This window comes from Centroberyx gerrardi, chromosome 8 (assembly GCF_048128805.1).
Source record: "Centroberyx gerrardi isolate f3 chromosome 8, fCenGer3.hap1.cur.20231027, whole genome shotgun sequence".
Lineage (NCBI taxonomy): Eukaryota > Metazoa > Chordata > Actinopteri > Beryciformes > Berycidae > Centroberyx > Centroberyx gerrardi.
Window position 1 is genome coordinate 28,373,027 of NC_136004.1, and position 21,090 is coordinate 28,394,116.

A 21,090-nucleotide genomic window follows, 5' to 3' on the forward strand; every position below is an offset into this window, starting at 1 on the left:
TTGATTTTTGACTTTATTGGTGTTTGGTTGTTGTTACACAGTGAAAGACTGAATCATAAAACATATCAGATCACAGTTCCACAGGATAAACCAACAGACCACAAAACTGAAATACTTCACCAGAAGATCCAGGAATATGACACTAAAACTGATGACTGATGATTGAAGCAAAAATAAAAAATAAAAATTCACAAAAAAGCAAATCACACGCAAATTATTCTGTACAGTTGATACAATGTTGTTGTCTAATTAGAAACCAAGATGTTGCATTAGAGAGTTTACCGATATATTGGGTGGATTTTGGCCAGTCAGGTTCCTCCCTGACCACAGCTACATAAAAACCTGCAACAACATTTTATTTTATTTGCACATTTTATTTATTCATTTAATTGTTAAGTTATGTCTTTGTAAATTAATTCTTCATTTTAAGGTAGTAATGTATCCCAGAGTTTCCCTTACCACTGAATAAGTGTGATGGGTCACCCTGCCTTACAGAGTTGCTAACCCTAAAATAATTTAATTAGTCTGGGTTTTTTGGAGAGTTTTAGTCTAAAAGTTGTTTCAGAGGATTTTCCATCCTGACAAGAATAATACTTAAGATACTTAAATAAAAATGTCAGTGTCTGCCTTATTGGTCCCATATTGGTCAAACCCTAACCCAGCCCATGATATTTTATACATAGATAGCTAAAATCCACAGTTTACACACACACACACACACACACACACACACAAACACACACGTGCGCGCACACACACACAAACATTCATTCATACAAACACCTCACTGACATCCCTTAACATCACAGAAAAGCCTCAGTTTGACATCGATGGTCTCTGCATCACCAGCCTTTCCAACAGAGAAATATGGGTAGAGTTTCTCAGTGAAAGTGTCTCTGTGAGTGTAGATGTGAGTCTTGTCCTCAGAGTCGTAGAAGGACAGCTCCCCCCTGTCATAGTCCAGCTGGACTCTGATCCTCTGGAGACTCTTCTTCACTGTGACGGTCTCACCAAGCACATTAGAGTATTTTCCACTGCGATGCAGTAAACACCAGACTCCATATTCTGGTGAGGCACGTAACTCCCCCTTCCTGTCAACTGACTCTTTAACCAAACCCACATTCCAGTCAGGATGATCTCCCACCTCCACCTCCCAGCTGTGTTTCCCTGAGCTGAAGCCCTCAGAGCCCAGAACAGTGGCATACTTAATGTTTCTCTCTGGGTTGTCAGGGAGCTGCTGCTTTGTGTCTCCACGTCTCACACTGGTCAGGTCATCAGACAGAGAGAGACAGGGGTTTGCAGTGTTTGGGTCCAGAATGACAGGACTGAACTTGACCTTCCCCTTCATCTTCTCCCAGACTCTGAAGGACAGGTTGCCCAGGTGTTTGGCCACATCTATCAGCGCTCCTGAGACCAGTTGTGGATCTGACAGTGAGCACTGGGCTCTGGCGCTGGTCTGAGTGGGTTTATAACTGGTGAGGAATGGCACATTGTGTTTCTGCAGGCCTTCTTTAACAGCAGAGATACTGTCTGAGAGAGAGGAGATCTTCTCCTGAATGATCTTCATCTCTCTGGTGATAGTCTTCCCCTTCTGCTCCTCTTCCTCCCTCAGAGCCTCCAGTCTGGCCTCCTCTTCCTCTTTCAGGAACTGGTGGAGCTTGTTGAACTCTGCTCTGATCTGCCTCTTTGTGGCCACCAGCTGTTTCTTGGAGTGTTGAACCACTTCGTTGTATGTCTTCTCAACCTCTTTGTATTTGTTCCTCTTGTCCTGCAGAGACTTTAAGTCAGATTTCAGCTCCTCCTTCAGGTCACTGACTGCTTCTTCTATAGGAAACACCTTGTGACCATGCTGGTGAGAGAACTCACAGACATGACACACAGCTCTCTGTTCCTCCTTACAGAACCATTTAGGCACTTCTGGATGTTTACTACACACCACCTCCACTTTCTTCTCTCCTTTATCCGTCTCAGATGACCCAGCTTTCTGTCTCCCAGCATAGGAGTCAGCTAGTTCCTTCAATGTAAAGTTCACAAGTAGATAATCCTTTGAGGATTTTCTTTTACAAATGGGACAGTTTTTGTTTTTAGTTTGTTCCCAGAATTGTTTCAGGCAGCTGGAACAGAAGCTGTGGCTGCAGCTCAGAGACACAGGATCTCTGAAAGTCTCTGAACACACATGGCAACTCAAGTAACTTTCAACAAGAGCAATTTTCTCAGCCATTTGCTTTGATATCTGAATTATCTTTTTCAATAGCAAGACTCACCAAATCACATTCACTTCAACTTGCTGCTTACAATCCTCCAAACGTGTGTTTTTCAGTAGAGATCTCACACCCTGTAATGGCGTCTCCGCTCTGTTCAACAATGTCAAAATCTACTTTCAATTTCATTTACCTCTGTCATGAGTTAACTGTTACAGTAATGGTGGGAAATGCTGCCATCTGACTTTATTACCAGCAGGTGGTGCTGTTAGCGTGATACCTTTCAGAGTTAAACATGTTATTGTGTACCTTGTTTATGTATATTAACTGTTTGACTGCTAAGGCTCATTCCTACAAAGACAAAAAATAAATAAAAGGAAGAAAGATCCTATTTTTGATGATACCTCAGGAAAACAACTGCACCATAACAGTAACAAAGACAAAATTAATGTAAGGAAAGTGTTGTTGAATTATTTACTTTACTAACTTTACATTTCAAGTGTTTGGAACTGTTGTCAAAGCACAAATTCATGAAACATCAGTACCTTGGCCAAAGACAGTGAAAAGGAGCATAAACTGAGGTGAATTTGTTTATTTACACATAAAGTATAATACATATAACAGAGAAGTGACTCACAGTTTCTGGTTGGCAGTGAGTGATGCAGCAGCAGCCTCATCAGACACAGTATAGAAAATACCAACAGAAATGACCAAAGTGGATTCTGAACTTTTAATTTCAATGTGTAATGTTGTACTAATGCTGTATATGTTTCTTCACTTTGTGTGCAGCCTAACCTAAATGTTTCCCTATATGGAAATAACAAGGAGAGGTTAGTGTGTGTCCCTTGCTTCTTTCATACTGTCTAAATAAAAAATAAAAATGCTACAGCTAATAAAAAATACTATGAACAAAAACAAAGAGATGTTGGTGCTTCAGTCCTACTGCAACACACTGAGGAGTGAACAGTTGGCAGCCCACACTAAGCCGGTTTTACAACATTTTTACTTTTCACCAACTGTAAACAGGTATGATATTCTTCTAATTCATCACCATGACTATAGGCTTATTTAATCCATAACATGTAGTTATTGGTCAAACCTTTTACTTTCGCCTTCATTTGACCTTCCCTATCTGGTAAACCTTGCTGGTGTTATTCATTGCAATGCTGAATTACTAAGAATTAGGAGAGCTTGGAATAATAAGTTTCAGTTTGCATTAAGTGTTCAGGTGGTTCAGAGAGCCTTGCCTGCTAAACCTACTTCCATTTTATTTGGCAAGCATTTTAAAAACAAGGAGCCAAATTCAGTTCTAGACCTGAATCCTGATCTGTTTCCTTTTAATTTTTCCTTTCTTTTTTTGTCTCCCCTACACGTCTTATTATTGGATTAATATTCCTTTTAAACAAATAGAAAATAAACAGATTAAATTATCCAATCATCCAAATTCTGTTTTAAAAACAAACAACACATGTGCTATCAATATCCTACAGGTGTTTTAAATATAGGCCTACAGTAGATATCACAGCAATTTCAACCACAAATAAACACTATCAGTGGCTTTTCTTATCTTCTCTTACCACTATTAATGGACCAGTGCTACTCATTATCAAGCCAGCTGAATTAAAAAAACAACAACAAACTTCTGGTTTCAGCTTTCAAAGTTAAAGAAAACTACAATAAAAAGTAAGACTTCCGGTAATAACTTTCAAAATAAAAGGCTTATCGTTATAATGGATATATTTTTAGAGGAATCTGTAGTAAATAAACATGCAATTGTTGTTTTTTTCCAAAATGTCTTTTTCACAGCATATATTCATAGACAATGATGTAACCCACCTAAAGTCAGTTTACCCACCTTCTCAGTCAGCAATCTTTCATATAAAATCATAATATAAATATACTGTATATCATAGTAAGTACCATCAAACTGATGTAAATTATATGAGCATATAGTTAATTAAGTCTATTAAAGTCTATGCTTTTCTGAGAATATTATTTATTTTTAACTGTATTGGTGGTTGTTTGCCTCTTGATCTGACTGGAGGTCATAGTTTACCCACCTTTTTATTTATCACTACATCACTGCATATATAGGCCTCTGCAAGACGCCATATTGTGCTGCCAAAAATACACAAAGTCAGAATCAGTCAGAAAACATATTCCACAGACTATACCGAAAACTTGGTTTCACAGGTTAAACCAACAGCCTCACAGAACTGAAATACTCACCAGAACATCCAGGAATATTAAACACTAAAACCGATGACTGATGATGGAAACAAGAAAAACAACTTTTTTTTGTTTTTGTAATACTTTATTTTTTACTGCTTTTCCATTACAAAAAAAACACATACACATAAAGGAGGAAAGAAAAAAAAGGTCTGGGTTGCACCTTCTTCACAAGGCCTACTTATTCCTGTGACATTCAGTGGTTCATTCTCTTGTCTTGTCGTTGACATGTAAACATTGTCCATTTCCTCCATTTCTCTTGACATCGTTCCTCTTGAACTCTTATCCTATGAGTTAACTGTTCCATATCATATATTTCATTCACAATTTTCAGCCATCCATCTTGTGTTGGCGGTTCTGCCGTGTACCATCTCTTCGTAATGGCCTTTTTACAAGCTGCCAACAAGACTTTCAGCAAGTATCTGTCTTCTCTTAACACAATATCTCCTGTCATATTACCAAAGTACAGTACTATACATGGCCTAGGTATATCATAGCCCAGAATTTTGATAATATCCATATGAACATTTTCCCAAAACTGTACAATTTTAGATCAAAGCCAAAATACATGGGAATGGTCTACATTTATTGTCCCACATCGTCTCCAACATGGTTGTGCTATAGACATGTATTTGCTCTTAATTTTGGGTGTAATAAAGAATCTAATTACATTCTTCCAACAGAGTTCTCTCCAAGTACGTGAGGATGTTGTAGACTGTTGTGTTCTCCAAATATGCAACCATTCATCTTCTGCAATATTCACACCTAATTCTTTTTCCCATTTCAGCTTTACATATAATGTTGTGTTTCCTCTTCTCTCCATTAGGTGCTGATATAATGTAGTTATTATTATTCTATATTTCTTTGAATTGTAAACTCGAATTATGGTTCTAATTATTCCATTTTTATCTAAATTTACATTGTGCTTTATTTCTCTGTCATAAAAGTCCCTTAATTGCAAATATCTGAAGTGGTCCTGGTTGTTTAATGTATATTGTTGTTTCAGCTGCTGGAAACTCATAACATTCCCATCTTTTTATTACTGGGCTTTGCTCAGTATCGCACTTGTTCTTATCTTATCTCGTCCCCATTTCCCCTTCTTCGGTGAGACTGTCCATAAAAGATTTCACTGCTGATGAGGTGAATCATTTATTATTCGGCTTTGCGTCAGGTGACAACAAACATCCATGATAATAAAGTAGCACATCTTTAGCTTCACGCTGTTACAAAATACACATTTTCTTTATTCATTAAATCATTAATCATTAATCTTTGTAAATGAATTCTTCATTTTAAGATAGTAATGTTTCCCAGTTTACCCTACCTCTGAATAGATGAGATGTGTCACCCTGCCTTAAAGAGCTACTAACACTAAAGAAAATTAATTAGTTTGGGTTTACATGCAGAGTTCTAGTGTCCCATCGTGGTCTAAATGCTGTTTCAGAGACTTTTCTACCCTGACAAGAATAACATTTTGGGGGAATCACTGAGTCCTTAATTTTTTAAAAAGAAAATGGACAATTTAAAGATGTTCAATATTGGCATAAAATATTGGCTATCGGCGACTTCAATCTAAAAATATTAGTATTGGCTTTCCAAAACCTGTATCGGTCAAACCCAACATCAACCCATGATATTTTAGACATGGACAGGTAAAATCTCAAATGAGAAAACCCACAGTTTACACATACACATACACACGCACACCACACACACACACACACACACACACACACACACACAAATACACATCTAACTAACATCCCTTAATATCACAGAGAAACCTCAGCTTGACAGACTTTGATATCAATGGTCTCTGCATCACCAGCCTTTACAACATAGAAATATGGGTAGAGTTTCTCAGTGAAAGTGTCTCTGTGAGTGTAGATCTGAGTCTTGTCCTCAGAGTCGTAGAAGGACAGATCCCCCCTGTCATAGTCCAGCTGGACTCTGATCCTCTGGAGACTCTTCTTCACTGTGACGGTCTCACCAAGCCCATTAGTGTATTTTCCACTGCGATGCACTAAACACCAGATTCCATATTCTGGTGTGGCATATCGCTTCCCCTTCCTGTCAATTGACTCTTTTGCCAAACCAACATTCCAGCCAGGATGATCTCCCACCTCCACCTCCCAGCTGTGTTTCCCTGAGCTGAAGCCCTCAGAGCCCAGAACAGTGACACCGTAACTGTGTCTCTCTGGGTTGTCAGGGAGCTGCTTTGTGTCTCCACATCTCACACTGGTCAGGTCATCAGACAGATAGAGACAGGGGTTTGCAGTGTTTGGATCCAGAATGACAGGACTGAACTTGACCTTCCCCTTCATCTTCTCCCAGACTCTGAAGGACAGGTTGCCCAGGTGTTTGGCCACATCTATCAGCGCTCCTGAGACCAGTTGTGGATCTGACAGTGAGCACTGGGCTCTGGCGCTGGTCTGAGTGGGTTTATAACTGGTGAGGAATGGCACATTGTGTTTCTGCAGGTCTTCTTCAACAGCAGAGATACTGTCTGAGAGAGAGGAGATCTTCTCCTGAATGATCTTCATCTCTCTGGTGATAGTCTTCCCCTTCTGCTCCTCTTCCTCCCTCAGAGCCTCCAGTCTGGCCTCCTCTTCCTCTTTCAGGAACTGGTGGAGCTTGTTGAACTCTGCTCTGATCTGCCTCTCTGTGGCCACCAGCTGTTTCTTGGAGTGTTGAACCACTTTGTTGTATGTCTCCTCAACCTCTTTGTATTTGTTCCTCTTGTCCTGCAGAGACTTTAAGTCAGATTTCAGCTCCTCCTTCAGGTCACTGACTGCTTCTTCTATAGGAACCACCTTGTGACCGTGGTGGAGAGGGAACTCACAGACAGGACACACAGCTCTCTGCTCGTCCTTACAGAACCATTTAGGCACTTCTGGATGTTTACTACACACCACCTCCACTTTCTCCTCTCCTTTATCTGTCTCAGATGACCCAGCTTTCTGTCTCCCAGCATAGTCAGCTAGTTCCTTCAGTGTAAAGTTCACTTCTGGATCTTCCTTGGAGGATTTTCTCTTACAAAAAGGACAGTTTTTGTTTTTAGCTTGTTCCCAGAATTGTTTCAGGCAGCTGGAACAGAAGCTGTGGCCGCAGCCCAGAGACACAGGATCTCTGAAAGTCTCTGAACACACATGGCAACTCAGGAAACTTTCAAAACAAGCAGTTTTCTCAGCCATTTGCTTTGGTATCCAAAATATCTTTCAATAGCAAGACTCACCAAATCACATTCACTTCAACTTGCTGCTTACAATCCTCCAAATATACGTTTTTCAGTAGAGATCTCACACCCTGTAATGGCGTCTCCGCTCTGTTCAACAATGTCAAAATCTACTTTCAGTTTCATTTACCTCTGTCATGAGTTAACTGTTACAGTAATGGTGGGAAATGCTGCCATCTGACTTTATTACCAGCAGGTGGTGTTGTTAGCGTGATACCTTTCAGAGTTAAACATGTTATTGTGTACCTTGTTTATGTATATTAACTGTTTGACTGGTAAGGCTCATTCCTACAAAGACAAAAAATAAATAAAAGGAAGAAAGATTCTATTTTTGATGATACCTCAGGAAAACAACTGCACCATAACAGTAACAAGGACAAGATTAATGTAAGGAAAGTGTTGTTGAATTATTTACTTTACTAACTTTACATTTCAAGTGTTTGGAACTGTTGTCAAAGCACAATTTCATGAAATATCAGTACCTTGGCCAAAGACAATAAAAAGGAGCATAAACTGAGGTGAATTTGTTTATTTACACATAAAGTATAATACATATAACAGAGAAGTGAGTCACAGTTTCTGGTTGGCAGTGAGTGATGTAGCAGCAGCCTCATCAGACACAGTATAGAAAATACCAACAGAAATGACCAAAGTGGATTCTGAACTTCTAATCTCAATGTGTAATGTTGTACTAATGCTGTATATGTTTCTTCACTTTGTGTGCAGCCTAACCTAAATGTTTCCCTATATGGAAATAACAAGGAGAGGTTAGTGTGTGTCCCTTGCTTCTTTCATACTGTCTAAATAAAAAATAAAAATGCTACAGCTAATAAAAAATACTATGAACAAAAACAAAGAGATGTTGGTGCTTCAGTCCTACTGCAACACACTGAGGAGTGAACAGTTGGCAGCCCACACTAAGCCGGTTTTACAACATTTTTACTTTTCACCAACTGTAAACAGGTATGATATTCTTCTAATTCTTCAGCATGACTATAGGCTTATTTAATCCATAACATGTAGCTCAAACCTTTTCGCCTTCATTTGACCTTCCCTATCTGGTAAACCGTGCTGATGTTATTCATTGCAATGCTGAATTACTAAGAATTAGGAGAGCTTGGAATAATACATTTCAGTTTGCATTAAGTGTTCAGGCGGTTCAGAGAGCCTTGCCTGCTAAACCTACTTCCATTTTATTTGGCAAGCATTTTAAAAACAGCAAGGAGCCAAATTCAGTTCTACTGCTGTAGTAGACGTTTAATCTTGAATTGTGTCCTTTTAGTTTTTCCTATTAGTTTTTTGGTCTCCCCTACACGTTTTATTAATTTGTATTATTGGATTAATTTTTCTTTTAAACAAACAGAAAAGAAACAGATTCAATTATCCAATTTAAATTCTGTTTTAAAAACAACTCATAAATGTGCTATCAATATCCTACAGGTGTTTTGAATATACAGTAGATATCACAGCAATTTCAACCACAAATAAAAAATATCAGTGGCATATGAATGAGTTTGTTTCTTTTCTTTTCTTATTCTGAGTTAATCTTCTCTTCCCACTATATATATGGACCAGTGCTACTCATTGTCAAGCTAGCCTGAATAAATAATACAAAAAGAACTCCCGTTTCAGCTTTCAAAGTAAAAGAAAACTACAATAAAAAGTATGACTTCCGGTAATAACTTTCAAAATAAAAGGATTATCAATGAACACGTGTTGCAGTGTTTTGTGAATAATATAAAGCGTCAGAGTGAAAATAATGGATATAGCCTATTTTAGGAGGAATCTGTAGTAAATTAAAATGCAGTTGTTGTTTTTTCCCAAATGTCTTTTTCACAGCATATATTCATAGTAATATAGACAGTGATGTAGTGGAGGATAAACCCACCTAAATTCAGTTTACCCATCTTTATATTTGTGGAATAGAGTTTACCCACCTTCTCAGTGAGAAATCTTTCATATAAAATCATAATATAAATATATATCATAATAAGTAGCATCAAACTGATGTACATTATATGAGCATATAGTTAATTAAGTCTATTTAAGTCTATGCTTTTCTGAAAATATGATTTATTTTTAACTGTATTGGTGGTTGTTTGCCTCTTGATCTGACTGGAGGTTTACCCACCTTTTTATTTATCACTACATCACTGCATATATAGGCCTCTGCAAGATGCCATATTGTGCTGCCAAAAATACACAAAGTCAGAATCAGTCAGAAAACATATGTTTTTGTAATACTTTATTTTTACTGCTTTTCCATTACAAAAAAAACACATACACATAAAGGAGGAAAGAAAAAAAAGGTCTGGGTTGCACCTTCTTCACAAGGCCTACTTATTCCTGTGACATTCAGTGGTTCATTCTCTTGTCTTGTCGTTGACATGTAAACATTGTCCATTTCCTCCATTTCTCTTGACATCGTTCCTCTTGAACTCTTATCCTATGAGTTAACTGTTCCATATCATATATTTCATTCACAATTTTCAGCCATCCATCTTGTGTTGGCGGTTCTGCCGTGTACCATCTCTTCGTAATGGCCTTTTTACAAGCTGCCAACAAGACTTTCAGCAAATATCTGTCTTCTCTTAACACAATATCTCCTGTCATATTACCAAAGTACAGTACTATACATGGCCTAGGTATATCATAGCCCAGAATTTTGATAATATCCATATGAACATTTTCCCAAAACTGTACAATTTTAGATCAAAGCCAAAATACATGGGAATGGTCTACATTTATTGGCCCACATCGTCTCCAACATGGTTGTGCTATAGACATGTATTTGCTCTTAATTTTGGGTGTAATAAAGAATCTAATTACATTCTTCCAACAGAGTTCTCTCCAAGTACGTGAGGATGTTGTAGACTGTTGTGTTCTCCAAATATGCAACCATTCATCTTCTGCAATATTCACACCTAATTCTTTTTCCCATTTCAGCTTTACATATAATGTTGTGTTTCCTCTTCTCTCCATTAGGTGCTGATATAATGTAGTTATTATTATTCTATATTTCTTTGAATTGTAAACTCGAATTATGGTTCTAATTATTCCATTTTTATCTAAATTTACATTGTGCTTTATTTCTCTGTCATAAAAGTCCCTTAATTGCAAATATCTGAAGTGGTCCTGGTTGTTTAATGTATATTGTTGTTTCAGCTGCTGGAAACTCATAACATTCCCATCTTTTTATTACTGGGCTTTGCTCAGTATCGCACTTGTTCTTATCTTATCTCGTCCCCATTTCCCCTTCTTCGGTGAGACTGTCCATAAAAGATTTCACTGCTGATGAGGTGAATCATTTATTATTCGGCTTTGCGTCAGGTGACAACAAACATCCATGATAATAAAGTAGCACATCTTTAGCTTCACGCTGTTACAAAATACACATTTTCTTTATTCATTAAATCATTAATCATTAATCTTTGTAAATGAATTCTTCATTTTAAGATAGTAATGTTTCCCAGTTTACCCTACCTCTGAATAGATGAGATGTGTCACCCTGCCTTAAAGAGCTACTAACACTAAAGAAAATTAATTAGTTTGGGTTTACATGCAGAGTTCTAGTGTCCCATCGTGGTCTAAATGCTGTTTCAGAGACTTTTCTACCCTGACAAGAATAACATTTTGGGGGAATCACTGAGTCCTTAATTTTTTAAAAAGAAAATGGACAATTTAAAGATGTTCAATATTGGCATAAAATATTGGCTATCGGCGACTTCAATCTAAAAATATTAGTATTGGCTTTCCAAAACCTGTATCGGTCAAACCCAACATCAACCCATGATATTTTAGACATGGACAGGTAAAATCTCAAATGAGAAAACCCACAGTTTACACATACACATACACACGCACACCACACACACACACACACACACACACACACACACACAAATACACATCTAACTAACATCCCTTAATATCACAGAGAAACCTCAGCTTGACAGACTTTGATATCAATGGTCTCTGCATCACCAGCCTTTACAACATAGAAATATGGGTAGAGTTTCTCAGTGAAAGTGTCTCTGTGAGTGTAGATCTGAGTCTTGTCCTCAGAGTCGTAGAAGGACAGATCCCCCCTGTCATAGTCCAGCTGGACTCTGATCCTCTGGAGACTCTTCTTCACTGTGACGGTCTCACCAAGCCCATTAGTGTATTTTCCACTGCGATGCACTAAACACCAGATTCCATATTCTGGTGTGGCATATCGCTTCCCCTTCCTGTCAATTGACTCTTTTGCCAAACCAACATTCCAGCCAGGATGATCTCCCACCTCCACCTCCCAGCTGTGTTTCCCTGAGCTGAAGCCCTCAGAGCCCAGAACAGTGACACCGTAACTGTGTCTCTCTGGGTTGTCAGGGAGCTGCTTTGTGTCTCCACATCTCACACTGGTCAGGTCATCAGACAGATAGAGACAGGGGTTTGCAGTGTTTGGATCCAGAATGACAGGACTGAACTTGACCTTCCCCTTCATCTTCTCCCAGACTCTGAAGGACAGGTTGCCCAGGTGTTTGGCCACATCTATCAGCGCTCCTGAGACCAGTTGTGGATCTGACAGTGAGCACTGGGCTCTGGCGCTGGTCTGAGTGGGTTTATAACTGGTGAGGAATGGCACATTGTGTTTCTGCAGGTCTTCTTCAACAGCAGAGATACTGTCTGAGAGAGAGGAGATCTTCTCCTGAATGATCTTCATCTCTCTGGTGATAGTCTTCCCCTTCTGCTCCTCTTCCTCCCTCAGAGCCTCCAGTCTGGCCTCCTCTTCCTCTTTCAGGAACTGGTGGAGCTTGTTGAACTCTGCTCTGATCTGCCTCTCTGTGGCCACCAGCTGTTTCTTGGAGTGTTGAACCACTTTGTTGTATGTCTCCTCAACCTCTTTGTATTTGTTCCTCTTGTCCTGCAGAGACTTTAAGTCAGATTTCAGCTCCTCCTTCAGGTCACTGACTGCTTCTTCTATAGGAACCACCTTGTGACCGTGGTGGAGAGGGAACTCACAGACAGGACACACAGCTCTCTGCTCGTCCTTACAGAACCATTTAGGCACTTCTGGATGTTTACTACACACCACCTCCACTTTCTCCTCTCCTTTATCTGTCTCAGATGACCCAGCTTTCTGTCTCCCAGCATAGTCAGCTAGTTCCTTCAGTGTAAAGTTCACTTCTGGATCTTCCTTGGAGGATTTTCTCTTACAAAAAGGACAGTTTTTGTTTTTAGCTTGTTCCCAGAATTGTTTCAGGCAGCTGGAACAGAAGCTGTGGCCGCAGCCCAGAGACACAGGATCTCTGAAAGTCTCTGAACACACATGGCAACTCAGGAAACTTTCAAAACAAGCAGTTTTCTCAGCCATTTGCTTTGGTATCCAAAATATCTTTCAATAGCAAGACTCACCAAATCACATTCACTTCAACTTGCTGCTTACAATCCTCCAAATATACGTTTTTCAGTAGAGATCTCACACCCTGTAATGGCGTCTCCGCTCTGTTCAACAATGTCAAAATCTACTTTCAGTTTCATTTACCTCTGTCATGAGTTAACTGTTACAGTAATGGTGGGAAATGCTGCCATCTGACTTTATTACCAGCAGGTGGTGTTGTTAGCGTGATACCTTTCAGAGTTAAACATGTTATTGTGTACCTTGTTTATGTATATTAACTGTTTGACTGGTAAGGCTCATTCCTACAAAGACAAAAAATAAATAAAAGGAAGAAAGATTCTATTTTTGATGATACCTCAGGAAAACAACTGCACCATAACAGTAACAAGGACAAGATTAATGTAAGGAAAGTGTTGTTGAATTATTTACTTTACTAACTTTACATTTCAAGTGTTTGGAACTGTTGTCAAAGCACAATTTCATGAAATATCAGTACCTTGGCCAAAGACAATAAAAAGGAGCATAAACTGAGGTGAATTTGTTTATTTACACATAAAGTATAATACATATAACAGAGAAGTGAGTCACAGTTTCTGGTTGGCAGTGAGTGATGTAGCAGCAGCCTCATCAGACACAGTATAGAAAATACCAACAGAAATGACCAAAGTGGATTCTGAACTTCTAATCTCAATGTGTAATGTTGTACTAATGCTGTATATGTTTCTTCACTTTGTGTGCAGCCTAACCTAAATGTTTCCCTATATGGAAATAACAAGGAGAGGTTAGTGTGTGTCCCTTGCTTCTTTCATACTGTCTAAATAAAAAATAAAAATGCTACAGCTAATAAAAAATACTATGAACAAAAACAAAGAGATGTTGGTGCTTCAGTCCTACTGCAACACACTGAGGAGTGAACAGTTGGCAGCCCACACTAAGCCGGTTTTACAACATTTTTACTTTTCACCAACTGTAAACAGGTATGATATTCTTCTAATTCTTCAGCATGACTATAGGCTTATTTAATCCATAACATGTAGCTCAAACCTTTTCGCCTTCATTTGACCTTCCCTATCTGGTAAACCGTGCTGATGTTATTCATTGCAATGCTGAATTACTAAGAATTAGGAGAGCTTGGAATAATACATTTCAGTTTGCATTAAGTGTTCAGGCGGTTCAGAGAGCCTTGCCTGCTAAACCTACTTCCATTTTATTTGGCAAGCATTTTAAAAACAGCAAGGAGCCAAATTCAGTTCTACTGCTGTAGTAGACGTTTAATCTTGAATTGTGTCCTTTTAGTTTTTCCTATTAGTTTTTTGGTCTCCCCTACACGTTTTATTAATTTGTATTATTGGATTAATTTTTCTTTTAAACAAACAGAAAAGAAACAGATTCAATTATCCAATTTAAATTCTGTTTTAAAAACAACTCATAAATGTGCTATCAATATCCTACAGGTGTTTTGAATATACAGTAGATATCACAGCAATTTCAACCACAAATAAAAAATATCAGTGGCATATGAATGAGTTTGTTTCTTTTCTTTTCTTATTCTGAGTTAATCTTCTCTTCCCACTATATATATGGACCAGTGCTACTCATTGTCAAGCTAGCCTGAATAAATAATACAAAAAGAACTCCCGTTTCAGCTTTCAAAGTAAAAGAAAACTACAATAAAAAGTATGACTTCCGGTAATAACTTTCAAAATAAAAGGATTATCAATGAACACGTGTTGCAGTGTTTTGTGAATAATATAAAGCGTCAGAGTGAAAATAATGGATATAGCCTATTTTAGGAGGAATCTGTAGTAAATTAAAATGCAGTTGTTGTTTTTTCCCAAATGTCTTTTTCACAGCATATATTCATAGTAATATAGACAGTGATGTAGTGGAGGATAAACCCACCTAAATTCAGTTTACCCATCTTTATATTTGTGGAATAGAGTTTACCCACCTTCTCAGTGAGAAATCTTTCATATAAAATCATAATATAAATATATATCATAATAAGTAGCATCAAACTGATGTACATTATATGAGCATATAGTTAATTAAGTCTATTTAAGTCTATGCTTTTCTGAAAATATGATTTATTTTTAACTGTATTGGTGGTTGTTTGCCTCTTGATCTGACTGGAGGTTTACCCACCTTTTTATTTATCACTACATCACTGCATATATAGGCCTCTGCAAGATGCCATATTGTGCTGCCAAAAATACACAAAGTCAGAATCAGTCAGAAAACATATGTTTTTGTAATACTTTATTTTTACTGCTTTTCCATTACAAAAAAAACACATACACATAAAGGAGGAAAGAAAAAAAAGGTCTGGGTTGCACCTTCTTCACAAGGCCTACTTATTCCTGTGACATTCAGTGGTTCATTCTCTTGTCTTGTCGTTGACATGTAAACATTGTCCATTTCCTCCATTTCTCTTGACATCGTTCCTCTTGAACTCTTATCCTATGAGTTAACTGTTCCATATCATATATTTCATTCACAATTTTCAGCCATCCATCTTGTGTTGGCGGTTCTGCCGTGTACCATCTCTTCGTAATGGCCTTTTTACAAGCTGCCAACAAGACTTTCAGCAAATATCTGTCTTCTCTTAACACAATATCTCCTGTCATATTACCAAAGTACAGTACTATACATGGCCTAGGTATATCATAGCCCAGAATTTTGATAATATCCATATGAACATTTTCCCAAAACTGTACAATTTTAGATCAAAGCCAAAATACATGGGAATGGTCTACATTTATTGGCCCACATCGTCTCCAACATGGTTGTGCTATAGACATGTATTTGCTCTTAATTTTGGGTGTAATAAAGAATCTAATTACATTCTTCCAACAGAGTTCTCTCCAAGTACGTGAGGATGTTGTAGACTGTTGTGTTCTCCAAATATGCAACCATTCATCTTCTGCAATATTCACACCTAATTCTTTTTCCCATTTCAGCTTTACATATAATGTTGTGTTTCCTCTTCTCTCCATTAGGTGCTGATATAATGTAGTTATTATTATTCTATATTTCTTTGAATTGTAAACTCGAATTATGGTTCTAATTATTCCATTTTTATCTAAATTTACATTGTGCTTTATTTCTCTGTCATAAAAGTCCCTTAATTGCAAATATCTGAAGTGGTCCTGGTTGTTTAATGTATATTGTTGTTTCAGCTGCTGGAAACTCATAACATTCCCATCTTTTTATTACTGGGCTTTGCTCAGTATCGCACTTGTTCTTATCTTATCTCGTCCCCATTTCCCCTTCTTCGGTGAGACTGTCCATAAAAGATTTCACTGCTGATGAGGTGAATCATTTATTATTCGGCTTTGCGTCAGGTGACAACAAACATCCATGATAATAAAGTAGCACATCTTTAGCTTCACGCTGTTACAAAATACACATTTTCTTTATTCATTAAATCATTAATCATTAATCTTTGTAAATGAATTCTTCATTTTAAGATAGTAATGTTTCCCAGTTTACCCTACCTCTGAATAGATGAGATGTGTCACCCTGCCTTAAAGAGCTACTAACACTAAAGAAAATTAATTAGTTTGGGTTTACATGCAGAGTTCTAGTGTCCCATCGTGGTCTAAATGCTGTTTCAGAGACTTTTCTACCCTGACAAGAATAACATTTTGGGGGAATCACTGAGTCCTTAATTTTTTAAAAAGAAAATGGACAATTTAAAGATGTTCAATATTGGCATAAAATATTGGCTATCGGCGACTTCAATCTAAAAATATTAGTATTGGCTTTCCAAAACCTGTATCGGTCAAACCCAACATCAACCCATGATATTTTAGACATGGACAGGTAAAATCTCAAATGAGAAAACCCACAGTTTACACATACACATACACACGCACACCACACACACACACACACACACACACACACACACACACACACACAAATACACATCTAACTAACATCCCTTAATATCACAGAGAAACCTCAGCTTGACAGACTTTGATATCAATGGTCTCTGCATCACCAGCCTTTACAACATAGAAATATGGGTAGAGTTTCTCAGTGAAAGTGTCTCTGTGAGTGTAGATCTGAGTCTTGTCCTCAGAGTCGTAGAAGGACAGATCCCCCCTGTCATAGTCCAGCTGGACTCTGATCCTCTGGAGACTCTTCTTCACTGTGACGGTCTCACCAAGCCCATTAGTGTATTTTCCACTGCGATGCACTAAACACCAGATTCCATATTCTGGTGTGGCATATCGCTTCCCCTTCCTGTCAATTGACTCTTTTGCCAAACCCACATTCCAGTCAGGATGATCTCCCACCTCCACCTCCCAGCTGTGTTTCCCTGAGCTGAAGCCCTCAGAGCCCAGAACAGTGACACCGTAACTGTGTCTCTCTGGGTTGTCAGGGAGCTGCTTTGTGTCTCCACATCTCACACTGGTCAGGTCATCAGACAGATAGAGACAGGGGTTTGCAGTGTTTGGATCCAGAATGACAGGACTGAACTTGACCTTCCCCTTCATCTTCTCCCAGACTCTGAAGGACAGGTTGCCCAGGTGTTTGGCCACATCTATCAGCGCTCCTGAGACCAGTTGTGGATCTGACAGTGAGCACTGGGCTCTGGCGCTGGTCTGAGTGGGTTTATAACTGGTGAGGAATGGCACATTGTGTTTCTGCAGGTCTTCTTCAACAGCAGAGATACTGTCTGAGAGAGAGGAGATCTTCTCCTGAATGACCTTCATCTCTCTGGTGATAGTCTTCCCCTTCTGCTCCTCTTCCTCCCTCAGAGCCTCCAGTCTGGCCTCCTCTTCCTCTTTCAGGAACTGGTGGAGCTTGTTGAACTCTGCTCTGATCTGCCTCTCTGTGGCCACCAGCTGTTTCTTGGAGTGTTGAACCACTTCGTTGTATGTCTCCTCAACCTCTTTGTATTTGTTCCTCTTGTCCTGCAGAGACTTTAAGTCAGATTTCAGCTCCTCCTTCAGGTCACTGACTGCTTCTTCTATAGGAACCACCTTGTGACCGTGGTGGAGAGGGAACTCACAGACAGGACACACAGCTCTCTGCTCGTCCTTACAGAACCATTTAGGCACTTCTGGATGTTTACTACACACCACCTCCACTTTCTCCTCTCCTTTATCTGTCTCAGATGACCCAGCTTTCTGTCTCCCAGCATAGTCAGCTAGTTCCTTCAGTGTAAAGTTCACTTCTGGATCTTCCTTGGAGGATTTTCTCTTACAAAAAGGACAGTTTTTGTTTTTAGCTTGTTCCCAGAATTGTTTCAGGCAGCTGGAACAGAAGCTGTGGCCGCAGCCCAGAGACACAGGATCTCTGAAAGTCTCTGAACACACATGGCAACTCAGGAAACTTTCAAAACAAGCAGTTTTCTCAGCCATTTGCTTTGGTATCCAAAATATCTTTCAATAGCAAGACTCACCAAATCACATTCACTTCAACTTGCTGCTTACAATCCTCCAAATATACGTTTTTCAGTAGAGATCTCACACCCTGTAATGGCGTCTCCGCTCTGTTCAACAATGTCAAAATCTACTTTCAGTTTCATTTACCTCTGTCATGAGTTAACTGTTACAGTAATGGTGGGAAATGCTGCCATCTGACTTTATTACCAGCAGGTGGTGTTGTTAGCGTGATACCTTTCAGAGTTAAACATGTTATTGTGTACCTTGTTTATGTATATTAACTGTTTGACTGGTAAGGCTCATTCCTACAAAGACAAAAAATAAATAAAAGGAAGAAAGATTCTATTTTTGATGATACCTCAGGAAAACAACTGCACCATAACAGTAACAAGGACAAGATTAATGTAAGGAAAGTGTTGTTGAATTATTTACTTTACTAACTTTACATTTCAAGTGTTTGGAACTGTTGTCAAAGCACAATTTCATGAAATATCATTACCTTGGCCAAAGACAATAAAAAGGAGGGTAAACTGAGGTGAATTTTTTATTTACACATAAAGTATAATACATATAACAGAGAAGTGAGTCACAGTTTCTGGTTGGCAGTGAGTGATGTAGCAGCAGCCTCATCAGACACAGTATAGAAAATACCAACAGAAATGACCAAAGTGGATTCTGAACTTCTAATCTCAATGTGTAATGTTGTACTAATGCTGTATATGTTTCTTCACTTTGTGTGCAGCCTAACCTAAATGTTTCCCTATATGGAAATAACAAGGAGAGGTTAGTGTGTGTCCCTTGCTTCTTTCATACTGTCTAAATAAAAAATAAAAATGCTACAGCTAATAAAAAATACTATGAACAAAAACAAAGAGATGTTGGTGCTTCAGTCCTACTGCAACACACTGAGGAGTGAACAGTTGGCAGCCCACACTAAGCCGGTTTTACAACATTTTTACTTTTCACCAACTGTAAACAGGTATGATATTCTTCTAATTCTTCAGCATGACTATAGGCTTATTTAATCCATAACATGTAGCTCAAACCTTTTCGCCTTCATTTGACCTTCCCTATCTGGTAAACCGTGCTGATGTTATTCATTGCAATGCTGAATTACTAAGAATTAGGAGAGCCTGGAATAATACATTTCAGTTTGCATTAAGTGTTCAGGCGGTTCAGAGAGCCTTGCCTGCTAAACCTACTTCCATTTTATTTGGCAAGCATTTTAAAAACAGCAAGGAGCCAAATTCAGTTCTACTGCTGTAGTAGACGTTTAATCTTGAATTGTGTCCTTTTAGTTTTTCCTATTAGTTTTTTGGTCTCCCCTACACGTTTTATTAATTTGTATTATTGGATTAATTTTTCTTTTAAACAAACAGAAAAGAAACAGACTCAATTATCCAATTTAAATTCTGTTTTAAAAACAACTCATAAATGTGCTATCAATATCCTACAGGTGTTTTGAATATACAATAGATATCACAGCAATTTCAACCACAAATAAAAAATATCAGTGGCATATGAATGAGTTTGTTTCTTTTCTTTTCTTATTCTGAGTTAATCTTCTCTTCCCACTATATATATGGACCAGTGCTACTCATTGTCAAGCTAGCCTGAATAAATAATACAAAAAGAACTCCCGTTTCAGCTTTCAAAGTAAAAGAAAACTACAATAAAAAGTATGACTTCCGGTAATAACTTTCAAAATAAAAGGATTATCAATGAACACGTGTTGCAGTGTTTTGTGAATAATATAAAGCGTCAGAGTGAAAATAATGGATATAGCCTATTTGAGGAGGAATCTGTAGTAAATTAAAATGCAGTTGTTTTTTCCCAAATGTCTTTTTCACAGCATATATTCATAGTAATATAGACAGTGATGTAGTGGAGGATAAACCCACCTAAATTCAGTTTACCCATCTTTATATTTGTGGAATAGAGTTTACCCACCTTCTCAGTGAGAAATCTTTCATATAAAATCATAATATAAATATATATCATAATAAGTAGCATCAAACTGATGTACATTATATGAGCATATAGTTAATTAAGTCTCTTTAACAGCCTCACAGAATTGAAATACTCACCAGAACATCCAGGAATATTAAACACTAAAACTGATGACTGATGATGGAAACAAGAAAAACAACTTTTTATTACAAATATAAAAACTATCACATTATTCTGCACAGATGATATGTAATATTGTCTGATTTTTTATCATTAAAAACCAAGATGCTGCTGACCAGGCTAATAATTAAAAAATATAATAATATAATTAAAAAAAAACCTGATGATTTAATGCAGTTTTAGCATTTAGCAGATTTTTTCTATTTAACCTTTATTTCACCAGGTTGTCCACTGAGAATGAAAATCTATTTTTATCAAGAGAAGTCTTAGTCAAAAGTGGAAAAGGACTGGGCTCCCAAGGCAAAAATACTTCATGAAACAAGAACAGGGACAGCCAGTGCAAAGCAGGGATGTTTTACTTGAGCTATTTACATGTTTACAATATACAGCACTGATGGCTGTAGATTTTTGATGGGCAGTTAAGGAAACTTTGAAGTGCGGTTTTCTCAGCCATATGCTTTGGTATTCAAATTATTTTTCAATAGAAAGACACACCAGAACACATTCCCTTCAACT

The 21,090-nt window shown here is 38.0% G+C and overlaps 4 protein-coding genes across 4 annotated transcripts; all 4 read right to left on the minus strand.

Moving 5' to 3' along the window:
- Positions 1–197: 197 nt before the first annotated feature.
- On the minus strand, positions 198–2,337 carry LOC139916159 (nuclear factor 7, ovary-like). The gene has a single exon (XM_078285304.1). It carries the CDS (start codon positions 2,219–2,221, stop codon positions 785–787), a length of 1,437 nt encoding a protein of 478 aa, XP_078141430.1. The 5' UTR covers positions 2,222–2,337; the 3' UTR covers positions 198–784.
- A 3,109-nt stretch (positions 2,338–5,446) lies between these two features.
- On the minus strand, positions 5,447–7,677 carry LOC144539617 (nuclear factor 7, ovary-like). Its single transcript, XM_078285265.1, has one exon. It carries the CDS (start codon positions 7,622–7,624, stop codon positions 6,203–6,205), a length of 1,422 nt encoding a protein of 473 aa, XP_078141391.1. The 5' UTR covers positions 7,625–7,677; the 3' UTR covers positions 5,447–6,202.
- Positions 7,678–10,840: 3,163 nt separating this feature from the next.
- On the minus strand, positions 10,841–13,071 carry LOC139916161 (nuclear factor 7, ovary-like). Its single transcript, XM_071904965.2, has one exon. The coding sequence runs from the start codon at positions 13,016–13,018 to the stop codon at positions 11,597–11,599; it is 1,422 nt and encodes a 473-aa protein (XP_071761066.2). The 5' UTR covers positions 13,019–13,071; the 3' UTR covers positions 10,841–11,596.
- A 3,163-nt stretch (positions 13,072–16,234) lies between these two features.
- Positions 16,235–18,473, minus strand: LOC144539619 (nuclear factor 7, ovary-like). Its single transcript, XM_078285266.1, has one exon. It carries the CDS (start codon positions 18,418–18,420, stop codon positions 16,999–17,001), a length of 1,422 nt encoding a protein of 473 aa, XP_078141392.1. The 5' UTR covers positions 18,421–18,473; the 3' UTR covers positions 16,235–16,998.
- Positions 18,474–21,090: the final 2,617 nt, after the last annotated feature.

Excerpts from the sequence above, each read along its gene's own strand:
- LOC139916159 (XM_078285304.1), bottom strand. The coding sequence starts at position 2,221 with ATGGCTGAGAAAATTGCTCTTGTTGAAAGTTACTTGAGTTGCCATGTG.
- LOC144539619 (XM_078285266.1), bottom strand. The coding sequence starts at position 18,420 with ATGGCTGAGAAAACTGCTTGTTTTGAAAGTTTCCTGAGTTGCCATGTG.
- LOC144539617 (XM_078285265.1), bottom strand. The coding sequence starts at position 7,624 with ATGGCTGAGAAAACTGCTTGTTTTGAAAGTTTCCTGAGTTGCCATGTG.
- LOC139916161 (XM_071904965.2), bottom strand. The coding sequence starts at position 13,018 with ATGGCTGAGAAAACTGCTTGTTTTGAAAGTTTCCTGAGTTGCCATGTG.